General features: G+C 44.0%; 1 protein-coding gene across 7 annotated transcripts in view; it reads left to right on the plus strand.

Annotated features, from left to right (window-relative positions):
- The first annotated feature begins 1,027 nt into the window (after nt 1–1,027).
- EBF2 (EBF transcription factor 2) overlaps nt 1,028–16,525 on the plus strand; it is a 118,184-nt gene continuing 102,686 nt past the window's right edge. For 5 of the 7 annotated variants that reach the window (XR_010608133.1, XM_065659281.1, XM_065659278.1 and 2 more), the window contains exons 1-3: nt 5,237–5,286; nt 5,655–5,728; nt 11,213–11,281. Coding sequence is in view for 6 of the 7 variants with exons in the window: in XM_065659281.1 (XP_065515353.1) it covers nt 5,691–5,728; nt 11,213–11,281 (107 nt within the window). In the remaining variant the exon portion in view is untranslated. Of the gene's footprint in view, nt 1,322–3,739; nt 3,897–4,864; nt 4,929–5,230; nt 5,287–5,654; nt 5,729–11,212; nt 11,282–16,525 lie in introns of those variants that run through there. The other 2 variants (XM_065659284.1, XM_065659283.1) reach the window with 2 other exon arrangements.

Genomic DNA, 16,525 nt, shown 5'->3' on the forward strand with positions numbered 1-16,525 from the left:
GAGAAGCTGCACATAATGAGTGAGGAAATCCTTGCGCTGTCCCTTTAACTACCGAACATCTGATTCCCTCATCTGGCAGATGGTCTCTGAGCACAGATTTGCATTCATTGTCTTGAAATCTGTTTTCGCGTTGGTGCTATATAGATTTCAGAGGCAGATCTATACGCGGATCGGAATACAAAGGGGGCAGGAGGAAAAGGATCACCGAGGCAGAGTGCGTTACAAAAACCAGAATCCATGCGGTCCCGGCGCGCAGCGGGCCGGGCTGGCGGAGCTCCGCTCGCTTTAAACGGGGGATTTTGCCCATAATAACAAGTTTTAAGGCTGGACCCGGCAGCTCTCGCACGGTGGGAGCGCAGACCCCGCGGGCAGCGCTGCCGCCCGGTTCGCTCCTCCGGGCGCTCGGTTTTTAAACCCCGCGCCCGAGAGCGAGCCATCCAACCGCCTGTGCGGCTGCCTTGTCGCTGCAGCACGGCTGGATCGTTACGTGGCCGGTAGCGTGCGGCGGACGGGCCGTGCCATGAAGTTCGGAGCTCGCCCGCCCGCCGCGCTCCCGGTGCCGCGGCCCCGCTGCCCGCTCCCCGCCCGCGGGTCCGGCCCCGGGACCGCCCGCTTCCCACCAATCCGCGGTCGGTATGCTAATGTAATCCCTTATTTGGGAGCGGGCTCCGCCCCCTTCCCGGTACGTCCGCGGTAACCCCTTCATGGTGACCGGCTGCGGGAGGACCGGCTCTTCCCGGTGGAGCGGTAGCAGACCCTCCTTAACTCTGCTTCTTCCTTTCTTGTACAGTTTATCCCGCTTTTTTTTCCCTGTTCCCCCCCACCCCCCCGGATTAGGCAGCAATCATTCCTTCTCCCCGTGTCTGTGGAGAAACAGGTGATCCTGGTTAACAGCCATCGCTTTCTGGATGCAGTTTCCTCTCCTGCGTTTGAAGGATGATGATACCCGGCAAGACTGAAGCAGCGTAACTTTCACTCTGCAAGAGGAAAAACTTTTCATTTTCTCTGTTTGAAGGCATTAAAAACACGTAGCACTTAAAAAGCAGAAGAAGTTGGTTTTAAAGCTGAACTTCTCCACTTTCCTGGGATTTGTGTGTGCCAATTCCAAAGGCTGTGTCTTTTTATTTTCTTCTTTTCTCCTCCCTTATCTCCCAAAAGGAAACTGTTGCTAGTTGGAATAGACTTTTTAAATGTTTGGGATTCAAGATACTTTAGGAAGAGGACCAATTCTGAAAGATAAATCTCTAGGTTCTGAAATGGATTCCGTCAGGTCCTGGGTCAGAAACGTTGGGGTTGTGGATGCAAACGTAGCAGCACAAAGGTAACCGTGACTATTTCTCCCCGTTTCCCCCCTGCCTTTATTCTGTTATTTTACCTTTTTAAGCGAGCTTTTACTCTTTATTGTTGTTTGCATTTGATATTAAATTTATGCTCTCCTTTTCTGTCCCTGTCCCAGTCTCATCTAGTCAGTGAAAATCCAAGTTAGTGCAGCTAGAGCTAGGGAGAAGCGCTCCAAACCCGGAGAGCATCAAGCGTCCTAAAATCCAGTGCGGGGATCGGATGACAGCGACATCGGCTCATTACTTCTTTTCCTGCACAAGGGAGGTGTGTGTGGGGTGGATTATAACAGTAATACAGACCGCTCCTTCCCTCTTTGTGGGTCGGACAGCAGAACAGGAGTGGATAAAGTTAGAATTAAGTTAAATTTAGGTCTTTCTCTCCGCCCTCCCCGGCCCATCTTGTTTCATTTAATTCAAGTGGCTCTGCAGCTACCGCAGGCACCGGCCAAACCTTCCCCCGCGGCTTGAAGGCCGCGAGCTGCCTAAAGCAGACGAGCAGCGATCAGAGCACGGTTCTCGGGACCAAGGGGAGTCTGCAGAACGGGAGGACGCGCGGCACCGCGGAGCCCCGCGGGTGCTGCGCGGAGCCGGCGGGGAGCACCTGCCCGCGGGGCTCTGCGCCGACGGGCTGCGGAGCACACCGCGCTGGGGCCGGGTGTTCCTACTTGTTTGGGTGGGTTACACCACCCCTCCCACCCCTTTTTATTCTCTCTTCCCAGCCAAGTCTGCTCAGGACCGTTATTCCAGTCTCTTCCCGTTATTCCAGTCCCTTCCCATTAGGGGTAAGACGATTAAACCCACTTCTAGGTTGGTTTATTTTTTTTTTTCCCCTCGCTCTCTGGATACATTTTTTTATTATTATTATTTTTATTTTTTTTAAAGTAGCAAAAGGTAAAGGTAAAATTAGTCCCAGGAATAAGTTGGGTTTTATTTAATATAGAGACAAAGTGAAGGGCATGTGACAGCAGATGGGACTTCAAATGAACCATGGACGTTTTAAATAGTACTTCCATGCCCTCCCCCTCCTCCGGTCTCATCTGTGAGCGATGTTTTCTGAGGGCTATGGGAGGAGTTATCAGAGTTTTATGAATGTCAATAGATGGTTTAATAAATACAATGAGGGGAGGAAGAGGTTTATTCCCGGGGAAACCGAAAGCAAAAGGAAACGGCTCCTAAGAAGCCTGTAACTCTTAGGGCAGTGGGGCAGCAGCTGCGCTGTGCTCCTGGTGGCATCACCAGGGCTCTTTGAGAGACCTGTAACAAACCAAGAAACGCAGAAAATGAAAGGAAATCCGAACTAGGGGCAGTTGTGGCTGATGTGGTGAGTTCACACTGCACCTATTTGGCAAGGGAAAACACAGCGAAACATCTGTAGTTCTCCGAAAGAGTCAAACACTTTTGCCAATGCGGTGGAGCTATTTTGGGGACTGAAAATGTGAAGCAGTTCTGACTCCTAACTTGTCTGGCAGGTAGACTTAATCTGTCTAGTAAGTAATCTGGAGGTTCTAATGCGCACCCTTGTTCTCTGCAGTGGGTAGAAATCGGCATTAGGGAGAAGGAGCTACAACTAGTTTCACTAAGAAATGTACCTGCAGTTCGGGATGTTGTAGATACACAAAAGCATTTGAGTCTTTCCAAAGGTATGTGAAACATCCCTGTGTTTTCTGCAGTCAGGGACAAGATTTGGGCAAGGGTGAATTAACTTGAATCTAGATTCTTTCAATTTAAATTCGAAATTGAAGACCCAGACATCGGTTCAAATAGGACTAAGTGCTACACTGACAAACTTTGCTGCTGAGGGAAGTGAATGCTCTGCTTGAAACGAGTTGCCTTTCACCTAAAATGTAGGTGTCCTCAAGTTGACAGTGTGCTTGTAGGCAATGTTGTAAGGTCCTTGTCTCCTACAGGAGAGGTGAGCAATGTTGGGATGCGTAGATAGCACTTCCAGACCGGCTAATATGTTGCACCATCTTACCACCCTGCGTGTTGCATTCCAGAGATGAGTGTGACAGGAGAGGGGAAAATAGGTAGAGGAAGGAATAAAACACTTCCTCGTTTAGCAGTGACCCATCTCTTATCTTTCGGCGCCTATAAATTATTCTTGCCCTCGGAGCAAACTGCAGACACCAGCGTTACAATGACAACCCGGCCCGGCCGCAGCCCTCGGCCGCGCTTCTGCATAGCGGAGCCGCGGCGCCCGGGTGGGGAAGCGCCGGGCTCGGGGGTCGTTGTGACAAGCGACTGCTCCAGCGCCGTGTGCCGCTGGCTCAGGGGGGCGAGTCCCGGCTCTTCTCGGAATGTGCGCTGCCTTTTCTGTTGTTGTTTTGCTGTGACTGCTGCACAACCTGGTAATGTCTTTGTCTCTCCCCCACACCCCATCCCGTATGTTTCCTTCACAGCGGAGTAGCTTTGTCCAGAGCTCACTTTGAAAAGCAGCCACCCTCCAACTTGAGGAAATCCAATTTCTTTCACTTTGTTCTGGCTCTCTACGACAGACAGGGGCAGCCCGTGGAAATAGAGAGGACAGCTTTTGTGGACTTTGTAGAAAATGATAAAGTAAGGCTTGTTACCTTTCTTCTTCCTCTTTCGCTCTCCAAATCTGATCTTCTCCCCGTTGAGCTGTTAACTTCTAATACCTGTTGTCCCAAACAAAATGCAACCAGCTCTCGGTTAAGGGTTCAGGTGCTTTGACAGAGCTGTTGCCCTCTGTGTGCTGCTGTAGTTAAAAAGGTTTGCAAGCCTCTGCTGTATTGGGAATACAATGGGAATTTCATAGACCCACTAAAAATAGAATAAAAAAAATAATGGGGGTCAAATGTGCCTTTTTTTGCTACCTACCAGATCTGCCAAGTTTTATTAGCACCCTCAAAGAAGTGGAGTGTGACCTGTAATAGAGCATATTATTGTTGAGCTTGATTATATGTATTTTTGAAGGCTCCAAAGTCAATGGCAGTATTTAAAAAGCATTTGCTTTTGGATTTTAAAACCCATGTGCTGACCACTTCACATTGGTTTTACAATTGTTTTCTTAGTCATGGACAAGATGTTTTTTAATTATGAAGGATGCTCATTAATTATTTTCTAGGAAATTACAGTAAAAAAAAAACCCCATGCAAGAAACCTCCTTGTAACACAGGAAATAAATATCAGTAATGACTCAAAATAACACTACTGCAAAGGAATGAGCATGCTAAACCCCAAACCCACTGAGTTTTCCCACCGTCAATCTGCTTCATATTAACTGACTTGAAATGGACAAATTTATCTTGGTGTATTGCCTTGGAAAAGTGGAGAGCGTAGTAGCAAGTAGGAGGAAAAGAAGTTCTTGAACTCCTATAGGAAAAGATGTCAGCAGTATTTTGTAGTTTGCCTTGGGTCATTCGGAAGGTTAATACATCCCAATCAGTGGATTCACCTCGCAGAATTTTAATGAACTTTGTTGTCACTTCCATCATGATTATCAGCTTCTGCATTTTAAATGTGCCAAGTGTAAGTTCTGGAAGATTTTTAATTCTCTCTTTCAGGAGCAAGGCAATGAAAAGACAAACAACGGCACACATTACAAACTCCAGCTCCTCTATAGCAATGGTGAGTCCCCCCGCCAGTCACCTTCCGTGCGCTGTAAAGGGAGGGAAGGTTTGTAGGTGCTGTCACTGTGATTTCTGAAACACACTGAAATTCCCTTGCCTGATGCCCCTTCAGTGTAGGGATGGGTTCTGAAGTTTCGCTGGTGTGGATGGCCTTGGGAAACACACTAGAGGGACCAAAACTCGAGTGGTCTTTCTGAGGATGTTTGCTAAGGCACTAGATGAAACTAAACAGGTTTGTTCTGATGCTGAGGGAAGGATGCGTATGGCGGCATTGTTTATCACTCGTCTGTCTCGCTGTAGGTGTCAGGACTGAACAGGATCTGTACGTTAGACTCATCGACTCAGTCACTAAGCAGGTGAGCATAGCTAATGTGTGCCGTGCTGTCCTGCCTTGCTGCAGCCTGCCTTTTTCCCAGACACTGCCCTGCATGATTTTTTTTTTTTTCTTCTGGTTAATTTTTGTCTCTGGTTTATCTTAAAGACCTTATTTTTGAGGGCAATTGAAAAGTAATGCTCTAAAGTCTATTTATTTTCTTTATGGTTTGGAGGTTTTTATCCTCTTTAAAATCAATATTTATGTATAAGCTGCCTTCCCTGCTCATAAAGGCTTTGGGGGAAGGTATTTATTTGTGAATAGTGGTAAAAAGCCTTCACCTTAGATCTGAATATTATGACACGAGTAACCCTGATGCTCCTGGCTTACCCCTGTCTTTAATTCTTGTAGCCCATAACTTACGAAGGACAGAACAAGAACCCCGAAATGTGCAGAGTGTTGCTTACCCACGAGGTCATGTGCAGGTAAGATGACATGATTAATGGCATGGCATGTGTCAAGTTTGTTTCCATAGATGCTAAAACGGCCTTTCTGATGAAGTTGCGGGTAGGAAGAGTTTGGTATTTTTGTTGTTGAGTCGCAGGGGTTATTTATGTAGGAAGATTTTCCTTTTACATGTGGATGATGCTTGATTTAGGTCTGATACATGTAGTTGAGGTCTTATTTTTTTATCTTATTTTGCTTTGGCTTTTCTTTTTATTTACCGCAAGAGATTGAGCAGCCCTATGTATGCAGTCTGACCCGTGCTGGTTTGGTTTAAGCTGGGCCTCTGTATGCACTGTTTAAATCAAGACTTTTCATCTGCCTACTTCTTACCCAATTCCTGTTCACCTCTTGAGGATGAGCAGTTGAATGTACAGATTTTTCCCTGGCAATTAGAAGGCATTCTTCATCTAATTTTATCTGGTGAAATAGTTTAATTTTTTTAATTATCATCATTCATGTTCCTTAATTTTGTTTAGTTTTACCCCAGCCCAAAAAGAAACTCCTCAACCCAAAACACAAATCCTTTTTTATACCGTGTATGTAGTATGTAGGGGACTTCCACCTTTTAATTCAGAAAGACATTATTTTTAGCATGTAAAGTTATAAATTAGAGGGTAAAATGAGTTGAGGATGTTTTAATAACATTTATCTAAGTCTGAAGTTACATGTACCTTATGTATGTACGTTGTGCTTCCATGGGAACTTTTATTACACAAGAATGGGAAAAGTCCTGACTTTTTTTCCAGTACATAGAACAATGCAAACAGTCACTGTTCTCATATTAAGATGGGCTAAATTGTGCATAGAATGTATTTTATAAAAGGAAAGAAAGGCAAGGCAAAACCAGTCTTGGCCTTTATTAAACACAGTCTGTGATTTATTGTATCAGTGGGAGGGGGTTAAGCTGTTGGACTGATCATTGCTTCTTTTAATGTTTGCAGTTTGCTGCTTGATTATTTTTTTTGTTTGTTTTTAATGATTTTTTTAAAGTAGCCTTTTGATGTAGTAGTAAGAGCAGCCTGTTTGCACAGACTTCTTGTCAAGGGAAGGTATCAGTTTTGTACTTGGATATTATATCAACTATTCCATTACTTTTTAAATGCAGTAAGAATCGGGTCAATGTGTAGTGTTTCTGTTGGGCTTTGCTCTTGTTAATTAAAAAATGAGCATTGTCACTTCTGTCCAACTTCACATCCGGGCACACAAACACGGAGGGTATCAGGCGAGACACCCATATGGTGCGCTGTACGGGGACCGTAGATGTAGGAGCAAAGAGCAAAGGTACCTTTGTTACTTTCTGTCACATCTGGAACTTGCATACGTACTTAAATATATGATGTAAATATATATACTATCCATAGTGTGGAAAGTCTTCGCTTTAACTGGGTGAACATCAGAGAAGGAAAATTCTTGGATTTTCCATGCGGTTGTGATAACAACGTAACAGTGCGCTTCATCTTTCTCCTCTCTTCCTGTATCTCTACATCTGTGTGCACTCCTGCACTTCTGTTTTAGAAGTTGAAGTATTTCAGCAAACACCAGCACCTTCCCATCCAAATATACTTCAAAATGAAAGTAATTTGGGTTTTTGCTCTGCTGCTTCTTCATTCCTCTAGTATCACTGTTCAGCTTTTATATACCTGGCCTCCACTGATGCCTGCAACCATATTCCGTGCTTGATTTAAGGTAGTGTTCTACAAATGTAAGCCACTATTCTGATTACACTGAACTTTCCTGCTTGATAGATTAGCCAGGGAAGAATTACAACTCGGGGATGTCCTTTCTATGTAAAACACGGACTAGTGAAGGAAATCAAAAGCACTCTGTAACCTAATCAAGACATTCGATTTTAGATGTCGTGTTTTCCTGAAGTAGCTCTGAACAGGATGCTGCGTGTTCTGAAGAGGCATTACACATATCACTTTGAATAATGCCCAGGGAATGGATCCAGCTCTAGTTAAACTTGACATTTTATTTTATTTCTTTTAAGTACAATAATCAAATCTTCCTCATTGTGTGCTGCTTAAGTGGCAGCATCAATTTTTAAAGCCCCTAGTTTAGTTTGCATTAGTAACAGTATATAAAAATTTAATGCACTACCCACTCTGCTGTCCAAATTGATGCCTGGTGTTTTTAAAAGAAGGGTCTGCCAGTCTTTCTGCTCCTCTGCTTCCAGTCCTCACTAGTTGAAGGTAGGCTTTCTTTTTGTATGTAATCACACACGCAGCTATTCCTGCTGCACGGAGACAAGTGCATGCGAAACCCCGTCTCTTTCCATCAGACAGTGACAGATGCATGCTTAGCAGGAAAGTTGTCTAAATATTGATACGGCTGCACCAATCTGTCATACCCATTGAAAGTTAAACTCTCAACTCTCAATAATTAGTACTTTCACTGAGAGCCTCCTATTTATTTGCCCATCTGAAATTCTTCATTTGGGTTATCCTGCCCTAATGGGATCTGTTCCTGTTAGGTGGGTCTCTCTCAGACACACAGGCTTCCCCCCAATGGCTGGAAATCAAGGTAAACACTCTCCTCTCCTGGAATAACTTTTTTCTCCTCTTCTTTTTCTTCCAATTACCGGCTAAGAGGAAACTAGTTGTTATGCTGCTGCCAGCAACCCCCTATGCCCTCAATGCTCAGAGGGTTAAAAGGTATTATAATGTGAACAGAAGTAGTCTCAGGGCCTACAGCTGGCTAATAACAGAGTTGTATTGAGCACAGGCGAGCCCCACAGCTGTGACTTTCGCCACAAGGCTCAGACTAGACGGGAGCTCTAATCAGCTGGGCCAGGCGGCCGCTGGGGCCCGTGTCTTTATCGGCCAGATGGTGTGAATTTAGACACTTTTGTTATGCAATTGCAGGGAGGAGTTGGGGAGAAGAAAACAAAACAAAGGCCACCATGCTGGGAGCTTATTTGAGTTTGAAATTAGAGACAGATTTTTTTATTTTATGGGGAGGGGAGGCAAGTTGAGGGCTGAATTTTAAAACCATTTTAGTCAAGTGTGGGGAGGGAATGGGTGCAAGCTTGCCCCTGACTTGAGCCTTCTGGGGTGTTCAGTTTGGAGAGCTGGTGTTGGTCGTCGGAGCTTTTTGGGCTTTTTGGTTTCCGTGTTCGATTTTGTTGTTATTTTAATGTAAACAGTTATTTTTCCTCGTTAGAGCTAGTTAAAGGGCAAAGAATAATAAGAAAAGGTGTAGAAACTACAGGCCTCAATATTCGTGTTTTAAGTAAAGGTATGTTCCTGGCACAATGTTGTAACAGAAGTGTAGGTATTGGTGAAGTCATGCCAATAGTTTGCTTTAAGAGAATATCTTAGGCTTGATCTCTGACCACCAGAGCTTGGGAGTTTTGCCATTGACTTAAATTGGACCAAGTCAGTTCCGTGTGATCAGGATGTAGAGATCTCAAAAGCATTTTGAAGTATTTTGAGAGGTTTAGCTGAAAGCCATGGTTTTAGAAAGTAAGTTTCTAAGTATTCCAAATGTAAAGCTCCAAACTGAGACAATTGTGCAAACTGCCATCACCCAAAATGTGTTCATTTCAGACTGCAGCCACACTGAACTCCAATCTCGCATAACTCATCCTAAGCCACTTCCTATGCCAAGGAATGGCAGCCCTGGGAAGGGTGTATGAGCTGATGAGATGCGATGGAGGAACTGCTGGTGTGTTCTGCTTGGATATTATCAGTGTGCAATCAGATACATGCTTATGATCATCTGCATAAATTATATCACTAAAGGGTATCTCAGTATTACTGCAGAGAGGAAACAAGTGCTGTTTCTGCTAGCTGTAAAAAAAACCCCAAACACCACAAAAGTATCTTGAAAATTGAGGGTTTTGTTGTTTTATTAGAGCAGCATGTAAACCAGCACAGGCGTTTATTCCCAGTGTTACATTGGGTATGTCGGAAGTAGATGCCAAATCTATATTCTTCTATGTGAGGGGTTTCTGCTTTTGGGGGGTTTATTTTTTTTCCTTAGAAACTATCTCGTCTCAGCTTTTAGGACAAAAATATGCAGTTCTCTTTAAACAATCATTAGGCAATGAAATGCATAAAAGATGCACTTAAAGTTGGGTGAAGGAGGGAATAGGATATTCTTAGCTAGTGTGAATTACCATAGCTTCACTGAAGTCGATGGAACTATGACAATTTACAGCAGCTCGAGGCTCTGCCCCAGGGATTTTTAAATATTTAGTGTATCCTTTTATTTTAAAAGGACTAGCATCGATGAATAAGTGCAGGTTTGAGGCAAAGGGAATGTAGAAATGCTGGAACAGTTAGAGCTGCTGTTCAAATAGATCTGCTGGTTGGAGCTCATCTCGCCAGGCAATTGCAACTCGCGAACAGGAAGTTCCTGGCAGACGCTGTAACTTCAGTTCCAAATATCTGCGTTTTCCCCTTTCCATATCTGAAAGAGGGTTTTTGTCCAAATGCTTTTTAGGTATTTATAATTGAATATTAGGCATTGGGGGGGAAGCCCCTCTTTGATGCTTTGTCTGCCTTCAGTGAATTTAAGCATTTTATTGAATTTGGATTTTTTAATTCCTCTGCCTCGAATTGCTCTCCAGCTGGAAAACTGTGGAATTCAGAATTTTGTGAATGTACTCAGCACCAATTACAGCACTGTACAAACCCCTCAGCAATTGCTTGATCCCATAGGTGTGAATTTGAAAAACCACAGCAGACTCTGGAGAGCAGAATTTGGGAAGGCATTTGTGTCAGGGCCGAATTTGATCTGGTGACTTCTGAGGCAAATGGGACTTGGGATGCAGACTCCTTAGTTTCAGATGACTCCATCTTCCCCCTCCCATGTTAGCTTTGTTTGGAACAAGCTATCTGAGCATCAGGACACCTGAAATCTCTTCTAATGGACTTCTATAGCTAAGGACTGTTTTTAAAGTCTGTTGAAATTCTGGTACTCGGCTGGTGTATCTGCAAGGAGCATCGCTCATGTCCATGGGTCTGTCAGTGGAAATCAATGACCCATCTCCTGATATTGTTTTGTTTTGTTTTGTGGTGTTTTGGTTTTTTTGGTTGTTTTTTTTTTATTATTATTCCTTTTAAAAACGGGAAAAGGAAATGCAGTGGTTTCTTCAGATGGAAATGCAGTGGTTACTTTAGATGGATTTTAACCATACATAAACATGATACTCCTGCCTGTCATGTCATTATGACATCTGTTAATCATTTATTAATAAATAGCACCTTAGTCTAAAGCATGGCTTTTCATTTTTGGCTGGGAATTGCAGAAAAGACTATGGGGAGCCAAGTACCAAATCCAGCTGGAAACAACCAGGACTTGGGCACCCAATTCCCTTCTGGAAAGCCTAGCCAGAATATTCTGTCACTCTTCTAGGCTGAGTTCTGGAGCTTTGCAGACAAGACTTTCAGCTGGTTGCTTTGCTTTGCTGTTGATAGACCCAGTAATTCTTTAACTTTGGTTTTCTCTCTCTTTAGTCGGTGCTGTGAGAAGAAAAGTTGTGGCAACAGAAATGAGACTCCGTCTGACCCCGTGATCATCGACAGGTAGGATACAAATCCTCATTTTCGTACAAAAGCAACCCCAAATTGCTGGTTGTGCTTTGAGGTGGCTGAGGGTCTGTGATGATGGATATCTGTCAGCGTCTGCCATTGGGGATGTCTGTGCTTCATGATTCCTGACAGAGCTGCCAGCCTAAGAGCGGGTTGGCTTTAGTCCATCTAGGCTTACCTTGGCATAATGATTGATGTTCATCTTTTAAACTAAGTTCTCTGTGTATCACTTTCATTGCGAGCAAATATTCCATATATACATCTGGAATGTTTTCTGTTCAGCAGGGATCTGATCCAACTGGGTTACTGAGACAGATAAAGCTTTGAGCAACCTGGCAGCTCCAGTAATATTCTTTAACAAAATACCATTTTTGTAGGAATGTGGGGAGGAAGGAAGGGGTAAAGGCAGAAGTGCAACATGTTGGGTAGGATTAAAACTGATGGTTTGGGTGTCGTGAGCAATTTTATGTAGAACGCCACCTTCATATGTTACTCAGTTCCAGATCTAAGTCTAGGTTCTGCTTGCCAGTTTCTAGATGAATAACATAAATAGGGGAGAGCAGGGGTTTGTTAAATCATGAGCTGGCACATTAAAAACTGTGAGTACTTGTGGAGGCTGAGAAGTCGCCTGTGAACTCACTGACTCAAAGTGGTGTTTGCTATCCGGAGATCAGCGAGATTCCAAAAGGAAAAATAAGAGTAGACAGAGCTTTTAAAAAGAAGTGCGCAACCGAGATCTCCAGAAGGAGAACAGGAAACAAGGGAGAGTCAGGAAGAAACCTTCTCCCCCGTTTAATCTATAGTAACTGTTTAAAGAGCTGCTTTTTCCTGAAGCAGCTGGTACAAGGGGCCAGTGGAGAGCTGCTGCTGAAGTGGAATGATTGTGGATTCAGCTTTTATGTCTGTATGTGTCTGGCATGCTCTGACTACATTCTAATAAGCATTATTTGTCATAGTATGTCTTCTGAATTTGTTTTGGCATTCAGAATGGTCAAGCTGGTTTGAATAAAGATTTGCAAATCTTTCTTTTTCTTCATGACAGCGTTAACCTAAGTATTTTGGAGCTTTGATGTGATGGTTCTTCACTCCTTTTACCCCATGATTTTCCCTTTTAATGTTCTATTTACAAGCTGTGGTTGGGGCCAGAGTTTGCAGTGGCAGCAAACCGGGCTGTTTGTGTGGGGACAGTTTCCTGACTGGAAGCAGAAGTCCCAAATATGCCATCTTGACCTTTTCTGTGAAAATTCAAGCTTATTTTTGGCTGTGTTGATGTTTGGTATGAATCTGCTTTTGGGAACTTTCCAGTCTGAATGTTCTGAAACTGGTCTTGCTGCTGGAGAAGCAGCATGATGTGAGTGCTGTATTAGCCCAGGAATTAAGCCCATGAAGGGGATAGTTCCTACCACTAGATCAGATGTAGGCCGCAGAGGAAAGGCATGATGACAAATCATGTCTGGTAGCATGGTTTAGTGAACAGCGTGGACAATAGAAGCTAAACTCAAAGCTAAATCTTGTTCTACCACTGATCACAGGGCAGCATCTAGCAAATCACTCCCTCTTCTGCGCAGTTGCTCCTATTCCACCACTTTGCCCAGTTACACAAGGTTTGAGGAGTGAGGGATAATCCTGTGTACTGCGTCTTAACACATGTAATGCAAATACTATATCAAAGTTTACGCTGTACGTGCCTGTGCACAGAGGAATTTGTTGTCTAGACTGTCACCCTCAGGCATGTCCACAGCAGTAAGTACAACTATCAATGAGCTTAACGAAACGCTTCACTCTCCCAAGCTACTTTCAATGGGGCTGATCTTCCTGTCTTTCAAACAAGCAGAAAACTCTGCTGGAGAGCTCTATGTGTTCGGAACTAGCTTGGGAATCTGGGCAGCAGTGTTCTTATTTATCCAGGTGGTCTTTATATGGCTTCTTTAGAAGAAGATGTCTATGCTTAAGGGCTTAGTAGCAGGTAGAATATAGTCTCTGAAATGCAGCTTGCCATCGTGTAGGCCAGGAAAGGTAAGATTTTCAGTTTGGTGTTGCCTTCATGGTGGGTTTCTTCTTAGTTTAAAAAGAACTATGGGTTGTTTTTAGCAATAAATAATAATTGGAGTGGGTGCAGAGAGGGGCTGCGCTTTGGGTGTGTGTCTGTGCTCTGCATCTGCCCACGCCATGGACGCATCCTACAGACCTCCGGAGACTACTGAAGCCTTTGAATCGGTTGAGGTTATAACCATCCACTGTTGCACTGAGCTAACCGTGCACCAGATTTAGCTGAGTTCAGGGACTGTGTTACAAGCTGCTGCAGATGACCATGACTCCATGAGCAGTGCACAGCAGTGCAGTGTTTCCCCCTTTCTTTGTTTCTCTCCTTGCTTTTTATGCTCCTGAGGACTGATGCTTAGACACTTCTGTTGGTTTATCTGTCCCTTGCTATAGGGAGGCACAATTTGTCAGTGTTTGCCAGATCATGGAAACTTGTATCCCTCTTTTAAAAGGAAGAAATGGCTCAGTGGGAAAAAAATGTCAGTCGTGTTGTTGTTGTTGGGTTTTTTCTTCTCCTTGAATGAATTCCAAAAGTTCTTATGCTGAATAAAACATTTCTGCTGTGACCTTTGCTCTGGGGACTAGATTTAGATCCTAAGGACCTTGCAGTTATTTTTCCATTCACTCTTGAAAACTAGCACTTTTCTATATGAAATGGAACTTCTTCACTGAAATTCACTGTGACCCTCTCCCACCGACAGAGGTCTGTAGGAAGCGTTGGAGTATTTAGGTTCCTGCAATGTTTTGAGTCAGAATTCCAGGGCTAGTCTGATCAGAATCTGACTTCAGAATGCTGCCTCTGTTTTAGCAACAGCGATACAGCTCAAATCCTGCAATGCTGCTATTGCAGAGGTCAAAAAGCAGGGAAGACAGAACCCCAGTGGAGCAGAGCACTGAGAGGACTCTGTGAGCATGGGCAGGAGGCTTCTTGATAGATGTTTAGTCCAGAAGCATTTCCAGAATAGACACTTGAAGCTTTTTAGACAGCACAAATCCCAGTCAGCTCTCAGAATATTGGAGCAAGCTTTAATTTAGTGTATGAGATCAAAATTCACCGGAGCTAAGTTAGTTCAAGTGTGCTTCCATGGTGGATCATAGCATGGGTGGGTTTCCAGGGATCTTAATGTCCCTTCATCCTGTTTTCCATCTTAGTTTTTGGAGTTAGTACCTGTGGAATTGGTGGGTTTATGAGACTTCAGCAGTGTAATGGTTTTTATTCTCCCCCTCCCTTCATGGCTGAAGTGGTGGTTCTCGACGTTCCTTGTAATTCCTGGAAATCTGTGAACTTTGAGTGCTAACATTCCCTTCTTTGTTGAAATCATAGGCAGGGATATGAAGTGGAGGGGTTGGGGTGGCTTCCAGATAGAAGGGTGGACGCTTGTTCTTTTAAAGATGATACTTCCCAAATGAAAACTGTATTTTGCTTATATTCCAATTAGTTTTCCTCCTTTCCCACTGCAGTGATGCACATGAAAAGAAACTTAGTCCTGGGATTAAAAGGTCAGAGATGCTGCAAATGAATTTAATTCCTCATTTTAGGAGAGTTGGGATATAAATTCCCCATTCATCAAGTGGGAATGTTGGGATGGTTTTAATTTATATTTGTCTTTGGTTTTTTTGTGTGTGTGTGTGTGGGTTTTTTTTTTTCTTTGTGGTGGGTTTTTTTTTTGGTATTTTTTTCCCTTAATCTCAGCCATCTAAAAAGGACTTTATCCTTTCCGTCACCCTTTCAGGCTGATCCCAAAAACCGTGGGGTAACATAAGGATATTTCATAATGCTTAGGGGCAGAGCAGCATGAATGGAGAGGCCTGGATCAAATTCCCACTGATACAGGTTGCCCTAAGACTTCGAGCCAGCCACATAAGTCCTCCGTTTCTCCCTGTGGAAAGTGGTTTCAGATCCTTCAATAGGAATTTTGGGTTTGTTTTTCGTATTTCTACTGCCAGGATTTCACCTCCACGGCAGAGTTGGATTGTTCTTGTTCTGCTGTGCTCCACGCTCCTTGTACGCCTGCCAAGGTAGAATGAATGTCTCAAATCTGTTGCTGCTGTGGGGTGAAATGAGGAGCCCCAGAGAGACACAGCCTTCCTGAGCTCCCTGTGTGCTCCAATCCCCCCTTCCAAGCCTCCAAACCCCACAATGATCTCTTCTCTTGTCCTAGGGAGTCAAAGTCCTTTGTTCACTGCTAAACCCGGCTCTCCTGCAAAGAGCTGCTGTTGTGCCATCTGTCTCTTTATGAATTTTTTAGTAGACTGGATGTTTGTGGGGAGTCAGTAACTTACAGTGCACTATCGGAGCCGTTTGACACGTGGTTCTCTTAGTGCCTAATGTGCGTGTTTTGGTTCTTCCCTCTTCTTCCCCTTTTAGGCAAAAAGAACATTTCTTTACTAGTTTGCTGTACAAAACATCTTGTAATCTTTGCTATGTGCAATCACTTAAAGCTTGTAAATGGAGTAAACTTGAGGATGGTGTCACTTAATCTTCCTTTTAATGTTGACAGACAACAGGTTTTCCAGCAAGCTTGGTGAATCAGGAGGAGCTTAAAGATCTTTCTGAGTGTGCCTGAAAACTGAAGGATGGACGTGTGGTTAAGGAACTTGTTTGAACTGTGGAAGCCTCAGGTTCTCCATTGCAGACTCCCTGTATTTTTCCAGCCATTCCCATAGGAATTTCTACCTTTCACTGGTAACACAGGGACGCATGCTGAAAACCGATGTGTACAAATACTAGGGTGATGTGGAAAGCTGTTGCCGTTAGGTGGCAATTGTTCTGGAGTGGTTTAAAGCTTATTCTCTCCCCAGGCCTTAGTTGCTGCTGCCTGGGCTGAAGGTGTTACTGCTCCTGAAACTAAGCACACTTTGAATCACTGCTGACTTCAAGCATGGATCTATTAGGAAGCAACAGAACTAGGACCTCACTTCCACTAGCTTTTTGTACAGGAGCGCTGCAGGCCTTGTGCCGTCACTGTGTGACTGTGCAGCGTTTTGTCCTGAGCCCTCTGAATGGAGCACTTGCCTTTTGGGATAAGTCTGAGGGGAAAAACATAACGGGTTGGAGTGTTAACTAAAACTGGTTGGTTTAGTTCCACTAAGTGTGACTGAAATAGCCAGCTCATGTTCTGGTTTCAGGACTGCAAGTGGAACATGGTTAAGTCTCTGAACAAGCTGAGAGAGCAGGGCTGGTTCAGCCTGGAG

Source organism: Lathamus discolor, chromosome 22 (genome assembly GCF_037157495.1).
Source record: "Lathamus discolor isolate bLatDis1 chromosome 22, bLatDis1.hap1, whole genome shotgun sequence".
NCBI classification, from domain to species: domain Eukaryota; kingdom Metazoa; phylum Chordata; class Aves; order Psittaciformes; family Psittacidae; genus Lathamus; species Lathamus discolor.